The sequence below is a fragment of the Limulus polyphemus genome, unplaced genomic scaffold, assembly GCF_000517525.1.
Source record: "Limulus polyphemus unplaced genomic scaffold, Limulus_polyphemus-2.1.2 Scaffold1797, whole genome shotgun sequence".
NCBI classification, from domain to species: domain Eukaryota; kingdom Metazoa; phylum Arthropoda; class Merostomata; order Xiphosura; family Limulidae; genus Limulus; species Limulus polyphemus.
The window spans coordinates 174,947-187,770 of record NW_013667407.1 but is presented as its reverse complement, the minus strand read 5'-3'; the positions used below and the strand labels follow the sequence as shown (position 1 = coordinate 187,770).

The window sequence follows — 12,824 nt, the reverse complement described above, 5'->3', positions numbered from 1 at the left end:
TATCTAGCACTTCATTTTCTTTGTAATGCACTTATCTTGGTTATTTGTAATTGAGGAACTAATGTTTTTATTGTTTATTGTACAATTTTATTAACGTGATCCTCACTTTCAAAACTTGATGGTCAGATCCCACTATTCAGTCTATCAGTTCAAAGTTGAGGACGGTTATGCTTTAATAGCCCTTCTGTAGATTCACGCGAAAATTCAAATAGACAAAATCATATTTACTTTTTTTAACTATTATTTTTTAACCTTTTTGTCTAGAGGAATTAAGTTGTAAACATAAAGTTGAAGGTTATATTTTGGTATTAAAAACTTAAAAGGAGACTTGTATGACTCAAAGATAGCAACCTGGCATCTGGACTTTAGCCCAAACAGTCAGTGGCCCAGTTCATTATTGTCAGAAAACATCTGACATGATGTGAAACAGATATTAAAATTTTATCTATGTTCATTTTGTTTCTGTTATTACATAGTTTATTCTACGTGTCACTTCATAAGAATATATCGTTAAATTGCAAAATTTAATATTCTATTTCATACCAAACATTACATAACGTAGGTTTGTTTGTTTTTAATTTAGGTATTAGATCATTGAATCTGAATTATATAAAACATTGCATACTTATATAAACTGACCTCATATGGACCAATATATAATGCTGTTTTATCTAATTTGAGAGATGAGTCTGACTAAGTTTTCTGCACTTTAACCCGCCAGCACCCATGAGTACTCTGTCAACGTCCCCAGCTTTTGGTGGAGAAGGAACAAGTGATTTAACTGTCATAGACTGCATGGTCACTCCTTGGTCTGACTGGACTTCCTGTAGCGCCACCTGTGGGAAAGCCAGGAAAGAACGGAGACGGATGATAAAGGTAGAACCACAAAATGGCGGAAATTCTTGTCCACGAAAGCTGAAGCAAAGACGCAAATGTCGATATATTCCAAAATGTCGTAAGTCCTTAACTTTAACTATATTGTAACTTTCGTTACCATGAGTTTATATATGTCCCTCTCTAAAGCAGTGCCATGGGAGTTTGAAATTGTGTACCACCATCAAACTTCCAAAAGTTTACCAGTTTCATGTTTCAAATTAGTAATGAGATATTAAAACTTGTGGTTTTTGTTTTTTATTGTATTTCTAAAAATCAACCTACCACATATATATACAGAGATAGATATTTATCTAAGCATGGCAGTGAAAGCTTATTTTAAAAGTCTACTTAATCAATATCAACATTATTATTTTTCTAGAGATACATTTTAATTTGCTCTCAATTCTCTGCCAGTACATAAAAGTAGAAAATTCCTCAAGTGTACCCCATGAGCATGTTGTAGCATGAAGACAGGTTGTAACATTTCTTACCTGTTGTTCTAATACAGTGCTTCTTTAGCTTCATACTTTTGTAACAACTAAACTGCTTTACTCGATTTTGCGAGAATTAATCAGGAATTAGGTATTGAGGATTATAACGGTAAATTGAGATTTTGAAAATTGCTTGGAATAAAACTGATCATAAAAGGCAAAAAAAAAAAAGTAAGTGGGGATTTATAGATTTGTTTTGAATATTGCGTAAAGCTACACGAGGGCTATCTGCGCTAGCCGTCCCTAATTTAGCAGTGAAAGACTAGAGGGTAGACAGCTAGTCATCACCACCCACTGCCAACTCTTGGGCTATTTTTTGCCAACGAATAGTGGGATTGATCATCACATTATAACACCCCCACGGCTGAAAGGGCGATCATATTTGGTGGGGTGGGAATTCAAACCCGCGACCCTCAGATCGCCCCAACCACCCGGCCAGAGATTTATAGATATCTAGGTTGTGATTTTTTATCTTGTTTTTATTAAAGATTCTGTTCATTTGTCTTTCTTGGTTAGAAAGAACAAATATATAAACATCATTTCCTGAAAAAAAATTAATGTCTTAAAACTTTTACTACCTTCACTTTTACATTTTGTCTCAATAGCAGATTACCTCGGCTCTGGTGTTACTAAATTTTTTTTTTTAGAAAATTATAGCTACTTTTACGCTTCGCTTTAAAAGAAAAAATGACAAAATTAAAGGCATTTAAAATTTGATAAAAACACCAATGTTTTAGGAAATAACATACAGGAGTAATTACGTTATATTAAAACGATTTTGAATAAGCATATCAGCAAATCAAGTAACAATAGCTGAAATAATGCCGTGGTAGAGTGACACGTACCAGAAATACATCTTGGCATTGTTTGAAATTTCATAAGTAGTGTAATGCAATCAAAAATTTGTCGCTTTTGGGAAGGGTATGTAACAGCCCTTTTCGATACGAAATATCCATACAATTGGATCCTAAGGATGTGTTGAGATCAGGAATTTCCAAGAGAGGGAAATCACGTGTATTTAATGACATTGAAAAACAAAGGAATATGGATCAAATTGGGACACAAGAATCTTCCAGAAAGAAACGATTCGTACTCCAGCCGTGATAAGCGTCAAGGTCAGTGGTAAAAGCCACGCAATATAATCATGAGAGATCTCCTTCTGTAAAACCTACAAAAGTCATGCTTACATAAGTTGCTTCCAGGACACTTCAGCTCAATCCTTACATACTTCAAGCAGTTTGAGAATGAAACGGGTATTCATGCTATTAAATTCAAAATCATGCCAATCAAGTTGCCGAATTTTTGTGCGAACGGACTGTTGAAACAGGTGCTGGGAATCCGCCATCCTCGTACACTAGATTGATTATTGAAAGCAGGGATGAGTGGTGTGTTTTAGGTGCGAGCGGCTAACGACGGAGCCTTTTACAATGGAAACTACATTGCAGGGCTATTGTCAAGATGCACGGTCGTCAAACAGAACATGACCGAACATAGTGATTGGGCTTGTACCGACGTGTTAGGGCTCCATAATCGTTTTGTTTTTTATATAACGTACTCAACCCTATGGATGTCTGTGTGTGTGTATTCTTTGTTTATACATTAGAGCCACGTTACAATTTCTGTTAAATGAAATTTAAAATTGAAGATTGTCTAAATTTTCGTACAAAAAAACACCAAGTCTATAAATTTTTAGTTAGGTAATATTGTTGTTGTTGTTTTTTTCATCAGTTATTTACACCAGAAAAGTTATTCCTTCTGACAGAAGATGATTATTGTTTCCTCACTTTTTAACCATGTCCTATTTAAAGCAACCAAATACTTTTAAAAAGTAAGTTATATACTTACCACATTTTTCTTTATCCTCATTAAAGGAATATGGAAAATTTTAGTTATTACAGTGCCCAAATATATTATTTTGAAAACAGTGTTTATCAGAAAGCTCTCCAATAATAAGGTATCCCAATAGTCCAGACTAATTGGAATAAACACTGTTGCCTTCAAATACTTCTAGGTCAGTCTAAGAAATATCTCTACCAAATTCTTTATAAAAACGGTTCAGCTGTAAGTCTGTGGACTTATAACACTAAAAAATCTGGTTTCGATACGCGTGATTGGCACAGCACAGATAGCCCATTAAGTGGCTTTCTTTAAAAACAAAGAACCAAAACAAATTTTATAAATATGTTTATCTTGATATTGAAGAGTTACTTTGAATGATATTCATACAGCTGCATTTTAAGAAAGAGAGAGAAAATCAAATCTGTAGTCTTCGTGGTGTAAGTTTTGTTTTGTTTTTAATGAGGATATTAACTTCGAAACGAATTTAACCTTATCCTTGACTTTAACACAACCGCATCAACTAATACTATACGACTAGCACTATTCGTCATGCAGAATAGCAGATACTATAGCCATCCAAAGGTCCGACCTCTCATGACAGTCATGAATTCATCCAGAGTGAGCTTGAGTGTCTTGTTACAGTATATCTACAAACATCAGGTGACAGCGACCAACTTTTTGCTATCTCCGTGTTTCCACATGGGTATGAAACTGGATATCTCCTTTTTGTGGCGCGCCATATACCGAATTAGACAGCCTTAGTTTCGCAACAACTAAAGAGCGCTATATGATATTACCATATAATTCTGTGTTTGGCATGTGATCACTATAGTTCATTTTATAAAGTCAACATAATATTTTTTGTACCACAGCCGTCAATAAGTTGGTCCAGGTCTCACAACCATGTAGAAGTATTAACAGCGCAGTATCAAATTCTAGGGTTAACATAGCAATGGAAACTAATTATTCACATTATGAAAATAAATAAATTACATCCAACTTAGTTTTGCTTTTCCAAACTTTCTCTTACTGGGTTATCGTAAATTAGAAATAAAACAAAGCCATTACAACTAAAGACCAAACGTTATTAGCAGAGGAACAAGTTTAAAACACTTGTGAAAAAAGGCTGTTTTTTGTTCTTCCATCACACGTATAATACACATATACAAAATATCTGTATATACTTCGTTTCCGTATTCACAATTTTGTTTTATTCTAATGTGTTAACTTTTTATTCATACATTCCATGCCGCTGCAGCACGGAACGTGATGGCAGATTCTAAGTATGGTGGGTAACGTTTTGATTTTCATAATGGTCAAATTTTGGACATTAAAGTTGAAAATACTTTAATGAATAATAATAATTATTATTAACTGTCTATTATGTGTTCTTATACTTGGTAATATATTAATTGTTAATGGTACTTCTGTAACTTTTTTGCTTGAGCATTCTTTTGAAGGCACTTCTAAAATCTGATTTTTGGTAAAATTTTTGTATAATTGTTAAGAAACATAGCAGTCTAAAATATTTTACTTTTGCGTGTGTGTGTGTGTGTGTGTCGTTGAAACGACGCTTTTAAATCGTAGACATTCTCGAAGCAAGCCTAGGGGTATTAAGTTCAACAGAGTTTGGTACCGAAAGAAGCTGTCAGTCACATATAAACCGATTTGATTTAGGCTTAAGGGGTTATCAAGAGTGTTCTTTGGTTTTCTTAATTTTTCTATGTGAGCAGCTTGTTTTATTATTACCTGTATTGTCTGGGTTCATCAATGTTACAATTGAACGTGAGTTACGTTTATCAATTCGGTGACGATCAATATTAAGTTACGTGGTTCAAAAGCTAAACATTATTATTCAAGATTATATTATACAATTTCATACCACTAACTCTACTAAAACTTCTAATTTCATCTTGTCAGTTTATACATATTATTATTAGAACTATACCCTGTTATCAGCTGTGTAAGTAATGTTTTTATGCGATTAAAAGATGCATTTTATTTATAATATTTTGAACAGATAGATGCGTGAAGGTTAAATGGTGCAACATTACTGATGAAATAAAGTACTAGAAAATTAGTTTTCGAATTAAAAGTTTAAGCTTTACGAACTTTACCACGCAAGTTAAAAAAAGTTTCTGAATTTAGCCATTTTTTTCCTTTTTAAGCAAAAAGAAAATATAAAAATATATCTTAGGGAAAATCCCCTCGACTCCAAACAATTTTTAAAAGTCGCATTTTTTGATAAGTAGTTAAAGACTGCCGTTTCCTAAGTGGCCTTTCATCTTATCCAGTTCTTTATACTGATATCCTTAATAAACAATCTTAACTTTGGAGGAGAAATAAAAACTATCCAGATTACAAGAGTGGATGTGAAAGTGCTCTAAAAGTTGATTAACCAAGAAATAGGCTTATATTGTTCGCTATTTCATTTAAGTTCGGCATCATGAGAGAAGTCACAAGTTTACCAGATCATTCTGGAACAAAAGCACTTTTCATCAACGGTATTTTTGTTACTTTGGTTACAATGTTCCTAATAACATATTAATAATTTTGTGCATAAGTAGTTTTTTAAAAACTTATGCGGACCCCACTGGAAATTCTAATGTTAATGTAGCAATGGAAATTAATTATTCACATTATGAAAATAAATAAATAATATCCAAATTAGCCTTATTTTTCCCAAACTCTCTTACCTGCGCTATCGTAAACACGAAATATATATATAGACACACACACACACAATATAAACAAATTTAACTGTCAGGGAAACAAGCATAAGATAATAATTATGAAAAAATAGCTGTTTTCCATTCTACCATCACATGTATAACACACTTATACAAAACATCTGTATACACTTCTTCTCCATACTCACAAAACGTTTTTTATTCCAACGTGATAACTTTTTAAGCCTCAGATCTAGTTAGTGTATTCGATTGTTCCATGTAATTTTGGTCAACCCAAGTTTTCTGTTCGATTTTTTATAACAAAAAATTAATCGTGTGTTAACTTATGCAAAAATAAAAAATACTTTCTCTTCAGCTGTAGATTGTAAACTGAGCTCTTGGAGTAAGTGGTCACCTTGTTCTAAGTCTTGTGGACTTAGTGGTTACGAAGAAAGAACCCGGGATATCAAGAAGTCTCCAAAAAGAGGTGGAGCGCAGTGTGGTCTTATAGTTGAGAAACGATACTGCAGTCTTCCCCCGTGTCCCGTGTTTTAAGAGGTTTGTATCATTTATAATTCACAATATTCTATATTCTTCAATAGTGAAAATCGAGAATACAATATTTGGAAACTAGCCCTTAGTTATCGCAGTGGTGAGCTAAATAACTAATCTGTCCGATTCCGTTCTGCGGTTCTGAATAAAATAGAACTTCAGTAGATAAGATTTAAAGAAATTAAGTTTGCATTTAGCGGTCATGTAAATGTGGGCCACAGACCCATGGAGTCGCTAGTGAGGTAACAAGATCTAAAATAATCAGAAATTATATATATCTTAATTAACGTCGAATAAAAGATAATATTAAGTAAATTGTCTTGTATTTAGTAGTAAGAGAATGATTAAGAAAAAAAAAGAGATGCTATAAATGTCAAAACCGTTTTATGACGTTGAAGATATTAACTCCTCTACAGTGGTCCCCTACGATGGATATGAAATGAAAGATGACTCGCAAGGAACATATTCCGGTCCTGTATCATAGTTCATTTACGTGTATAGTGACTTTGAAAACGATCACGTATTGATATTCATTGAGGTTCCAAAAGATGGTACCGACTATGGGATAGCCTTATGAAGAGTATGTGTTCCAGACATTCTTGTATGAACAAGCGTGACCGTCAGGACAGAAACACCTAGTTACAACCAGCACTATTCTGGTAACATACATTCCAACCCCCACCCTGGTGGCGCAGCATAAATTTGAGGGCTTATAACCCTAAAAATCAGGTTTCGTTACCTGCGATGAAAAAAGTGCACAGCTCTTGTTAGTCTTGTGTTCAACAACAAACAGGCAAAGTTATTATAAATCCAAATACTGTTTTGCATCTAATTATCAACAACGCATGTCTTACAACCAGTTCCTATAACACAATCTTACACTAGATACATTTCGTTCATATTTTGAAATGACCCTATAAAAGTACTTGAATTTCAAAATAAGCAGTTTAACTATTTTAACACATTTTTTGATATAATTTGGAAAATAGATATCGTTAAATGTAACATTCTACGCTAAAACTGTCTGAACGTATACATAGCTTTGCATATTAAAAGAACACAACATCGTGTATAGCAATTAGTGAAAAACCACAGTAAATGGAACTGTCAGAAATCTTGATGTTGGAGACACTAGTTTCGATACATTCGTGTGTCCTCTTCGGGGCAACGGTAGCTCCACTAGGAGGGCTGATAAGCATATCAACCATACATACGGCCTATTTAAATTTGTGCGACAACCCACTGTAAAAACAATTTTCTTAAATATTTTAATGAATATTAAAATCAACAAATCGCATCCCTAACCCAAATATAAACTTACGCATCCGAGTTGATTATGTTTTCGTGATGAAAGAAGAGGTCTGAAACACTTAAACTTTAATGTTAAATATTACGCTATCTGACATAACAGACATCTTGAAATAACATTTGAAAACAACCTTTACTAGTATTGCACTACTGGTCATGCACAAAAATCGTCACAAAACTTCAAGAAATGTCTTGTGGAAATGAAATAAATTGGAAATACAGGACACGATTTCCGTTTTATGACAAAAGAGATGGCAACGTTAGGAGCTCTTCTACGAGTAACGAGAGAGTTAGGCCTAACCTATAAGACAATAGAGTAGTAGTTTCCGCCGACTAATACTGTATAAGGTAATCATTTGTTGTTTACAGCTTAGTAACAATATAAAAATGACATTCTTTTCACAGCCTTTTGACAAAATGATGCTGTATTATAACACAGAGACTGCAATGCTTGCAACTGCTTTTCTATTACCTTATAGATTAGGCCTAACTTACTTCTTACTCGTAAAACAGCTCCTTCGAACGTTGCCATCTCTTTTGTAATGAAACAGAAATGGTGTTCTGAATTTTCAATTTAAGAACAACTTCGTACTTCATTTCCACAAATCATTTCGTGTAAATTTTCTGAAGTTTTTACACATTTGCAATACTGACACAAGTAATTTGCAAATGTTATTTAAAGATGTCTGTCATGTGAGAATCGCGTATAAGATAGTAAAATATTTGACACTCAGGTTCGAGTTTCAGACCTCTTGTATCGTCGCGAAAATAGCCAACTTGGATGTTTAAGTTTATATTTATGTTATGGATGCATTTTTGTAGAACTTGTTTTAGTATTTCTTGAAATATTGATGAAAATGTATCTGCAACGGGCTGTCTCACAAATTTGAAAAGTATATCAGCCCTTCTAGTAGAACTAGGAAAACTGGTCAACAACAAAAGATGTCACCAGTCTTTGAACATAAAAAAAATATTAAATATAGAAACACAAACAATGTTATTTTTATTCATGCGAGAGATTCTTGCCATAAAATCGATTGGAAATCAATAAAGAATTTTATACAAAACGTATAACTACACAAAAAAGAAGAATCGTCGAAAATTGTCTACTCAAAAGCCTGAATACTTTCAACACCTATCAAGACCACGTTAGGCAAAACAACTTGATATTCTGTGTCCTTAAAGGAATTCGAAGTTCTGGGGGTCATGTAGGCGTTGGTGACCAGTTTTCCTGCCAGAAGACAACGCGAGACAGAAGAGGGTTACACGAATGTGTGAAACTAGTTTCTCCAATAACAAAACTTCTGAGAGTTTGTTCAATTTACTGTGGTTTTTCACTAATAGGTTTGCCTCTCGATATCAAACTCAGCCTTAGAATACATAATTATCCACAAAGCTGCATCATGAATACTATTTATTGCATACTTCTAAATGTGCGTTTACATTGCTCTTAATTAATGTTATTATTCATTTCTTAAATAAAACGGTTACATTTTCAAGAACAAAAATGACGCGACTGTCACGATTTGATTTTACTCTACGAATTTGAGGATTCACTTCAGTAAAGTAAATATATTTCGTGATTTCTAAATTTTCCGTATCAGCAAGGAGAATCTTTGGAACAGCACACACAAATTAAAACATTACGTTCCAAGAGCCGACCTTTTAACAACTTAGTGACCATTGCCCAAACTCTTGTCCAGAAAACGATCCTGGCTCAGTTTGTTAGAAATCTGGAGATTTTCAATTTCAATGGTAAAATACGTGGCAAATTAAACATTCATCTTTAAATTTGTACAGCTACTGCTAATAACATAATAGTTGGTTTTGTAGCCAAATAAATCAAGTTTGGATAGTTTCGGATATTCGCACAAACATGCATAGCTGTCCCTACTTTTGAACTGAGAAACTGTATGAAAGCAGCTAGTCTACAGTACACCCCGTCAACTCTTGGGATACTCTAATCGAAAAGCCCGCCCCAATGAAGAACGGAAGCTATTTGTTCTTCATCGACAAGGCTATCTGCTGCCGTTCCTAATTCTGAATTACTAACCAAAGGAAAAGCAGAAGTTAGCAGCACCCTAGTACCCACTTTCAATGCTGATGGATTGACTTTCACTCTTATAACGCACCCACAGCTTAAAATGCGGGGAAAAGTTGTGATATTGCAGATTCGAACCCAGCTCGTCAGCTCCGAAATCCAGAGCTATGCCAACTCGCTGCCAGAAAGGAATGAAAATTAATTATGTGCTCTTACTCCACACAGCACACGATGCTGATACTGCACTGCAAAATAGTGAACTGAAAAAAAAAACCACTTGGTTCCCTAATATTGGCTGACAGAAGATATGTAAAATTCATAATGATTATATGGAATATGAGTGAAGCCTAACCAGCCCGTAATGCTGAGATTGTTGTAGGATTTTGATGTTTTTTGGTTGTATATATATATATATGTGTGTGTGTGTGTGCTTTTTTGTATATACATTTCATTGCATGGTAAATTTGAGCAGATTTGCAAGTAACAAAAGTTTTCGATCATTTAATTACAATAAAATTTACAATTTACAATAAAAGAAACTCATGAAAACGCTCTTGCAATATTAGTGATCCAGATAATACACAATATGGAAAAACTGGTTACTCAACTAGTTAAATATTACCGCACAATGATAAAACAAAATAATTCAGAAGTATTAACGATTAAAATTTTAAATTTATATAAGCAGTTTTGAATGTCAACTTGCAAAATTTATATCTTTTTTTCTTTCTAGTCCAACCTCAAGTGTTTTGGTGAAAAGTCACAGTTTTCGAAGTGTACCCAAGAAAAGAACAGCCACTGTACATAACTCACTTATATAAGAGACGAAAAACGTGTATTCATCATGCTATATTGTTCTTGTATTCCTTAGTCTCTACAATTTCATGTAAGTGTATACTATCTATAATAAATAGTGTATTATAATTCGTGTAAATTGCGTTTTAGATATAAGGCGCATAATAGACAGACTTTTTAGTACGACTAGCTACGGACAAACTTGTGTAGGTCAAAAGTTTTCGCAGTTATCAGAAACTGCATTCTTAGGAAAACCTAATAAAAAGGTAAATACATATCAATATAGAAATGTATGTTAATGAAGAAAGGATTTAACAGAATATTTATGCTTGTCATTTACCAATGTTTTCACTATGTTAGTTTCTTAAGATACGTACGGTATTTACGTGCAGATTTTAAAATCGTTTGAGGTGTTTCGAGACTCCCGCCAAGTACACGTATTATGCATGCACTCTTGTTAAAGTAAGTGGCAATGAAAAGCACTGTACGGTTTTTTCTGTTTCGTCTGCTGATACTTGATAATATAAAAGCATCTGTAAATGTGTAAAATTCTGCAATAAAATTTTCCAAGTTCAAATGAATGTCTCAATTCCTCCCGTTTCTTACATTTGTTATTATTGAAAAAAATTTGATAAACAGAGAAAATGTAGTATACTGACTTCTACTAAGAATTTATCGGAAGAAACCATATTTTTCAAACAGAAGCTAGCATATGCAAAATGTAAAAAAGCAACATGCATTTAACTTTTCTCTGCCTAAGATTTCAAGATTTAGTTACTACAGCAACAGTGCACAAGTACCAAAAACACTGAAAATAGAAATTTCAATCTCCATCTGTTCAGCTCACTAAGTTGCTTCCCAATATTGTCCATATCAGACCAGTCAGAGCACAGGGAAAATAACTAATTGTATTAATCTACCAATTACAGTATGGGATAACTTCATAATGCATTATGGTTTTAGGGCAATTAATCAATTGATAATATTAGTATGGTTCCATTGTAAAACTGAAAAATGTCTTACAAATATTGTATATGCTTTAGTCAATGTTGTAAAAACCAAGTGCTAGCATATATCCTAATGCAGAAAACCATCCAATGGACAGCATTTTCATTTGTAATAGAAAACAAACCAGAATAATCCAAACTGAAAACTACTCACAAAAATCTGAGTACATAAGATAGATTACATGGTAACCTAGATGTTCTTTTTTTCACATTTCTTCCTTTTAAGCTCTCAATTTCAGTAAAACACAATGTTATTTGAATCACACATTTCAAATCACTTAATTTTTCATTCATTATGTAAAGTAACATATTTTTTCCTGTTTTAATTTTATCTAATCCTATTTTTCTTACTTTTTCAGTTTTTAGCTTTGTTAAAACATGTTTAGGTTATTCATAGAAATTAACATAGCTGAAACATGAACACTGGGGATTTAAAACATGTGAAACAAAATAACTCAATCTACATTTAAGGACAATGGACCTGTTGGTCTATCTCATCCACTGAACTAATATTTAGAATAAAACAAAACACTCAAAACAAGCCCTTATTAATTAAATATTTATCAAGCCTTCCCTTAAACTCCCTTAAATTTACTGCATCCACCACATCCAAATGCCAACTACCCTGTTAAAAAAATGAAACTGTGTTAGCTAAATATGAATCCTATCCTGCCAAAATTTATATTACTGTTCCCTAGTCTTACCATTCTCACCATCAAGTATGGAATAGATAATGCATCAATACTATCAATTCCCTTAACAATCTTAAACACCTTAATAAGACCACTTCAAACTTTTTTTTCAAGAGAAAACAATTTTAGAGATCATGATCTGTCCTCATATAACAACCTTACCATCCCAAGTATCACTGTAATAACCCTCCTCTGAACCCATTCCAACAATTCAATGTCCTTCCTAATGTAAAGAGCCCAAAACTGAACACACTATTCTATATCTCCATACACAGCCAAACATTAAACCTAATTCAGCAATTATTACTTGCACCCTAATGTTCCCCAGTCTAAAATAGCATTGTTTAGTAAGTTACGTTATCATTCGGTGAGGAAAACCACCACGAAGTTTCTAAAAACCTGACTCGCTCATGGTTTGACTTAAATTTAACATTTCTCAATCTGTATGCCTATAATTAAAATCCTCCATAATTATGACCTCAGTAACAGTTGAATTATTTATCTCACTGTAGAGTTTCTCATTAATTTCATCAGTTTCAATTGATGGCCTGTAA

At 33.3% G+C, this 12,824-nt stretch overlaps 1 protein-coding gene across 2 annotated transcripts in view; it reads left to right on the top strand.

The window, feature by feature from the left end:
- Positions 1-11,152, top strand: part of LOC106464970 (spondin-1-like) — a 51,387-nt gene extending 40,235 nt beyond the window's left edge. For both annotated transcript variants that reach the window (XM_022392781.1, XM_022392782.1), the window contains exons 10-12: positions 722-955; positions 6,252-6,433; positions 10,510-11,152. In XM_022392781.1, the coding sequence (XP_022248489.1) occupies positions 722-955; positions 6,252-6,430 (413 nt within the window). In that variant the 3' untranslated portion in view covers positions 6,431-6,433; positions 10,510-11,152. The remainder of the gene's footprint in view (positions 1-721; positions 956-6,251; positions 6,434-10,509) is intronic.
- Positions 11,153-12,824: the final 1,672 nt, after the last annotated feature.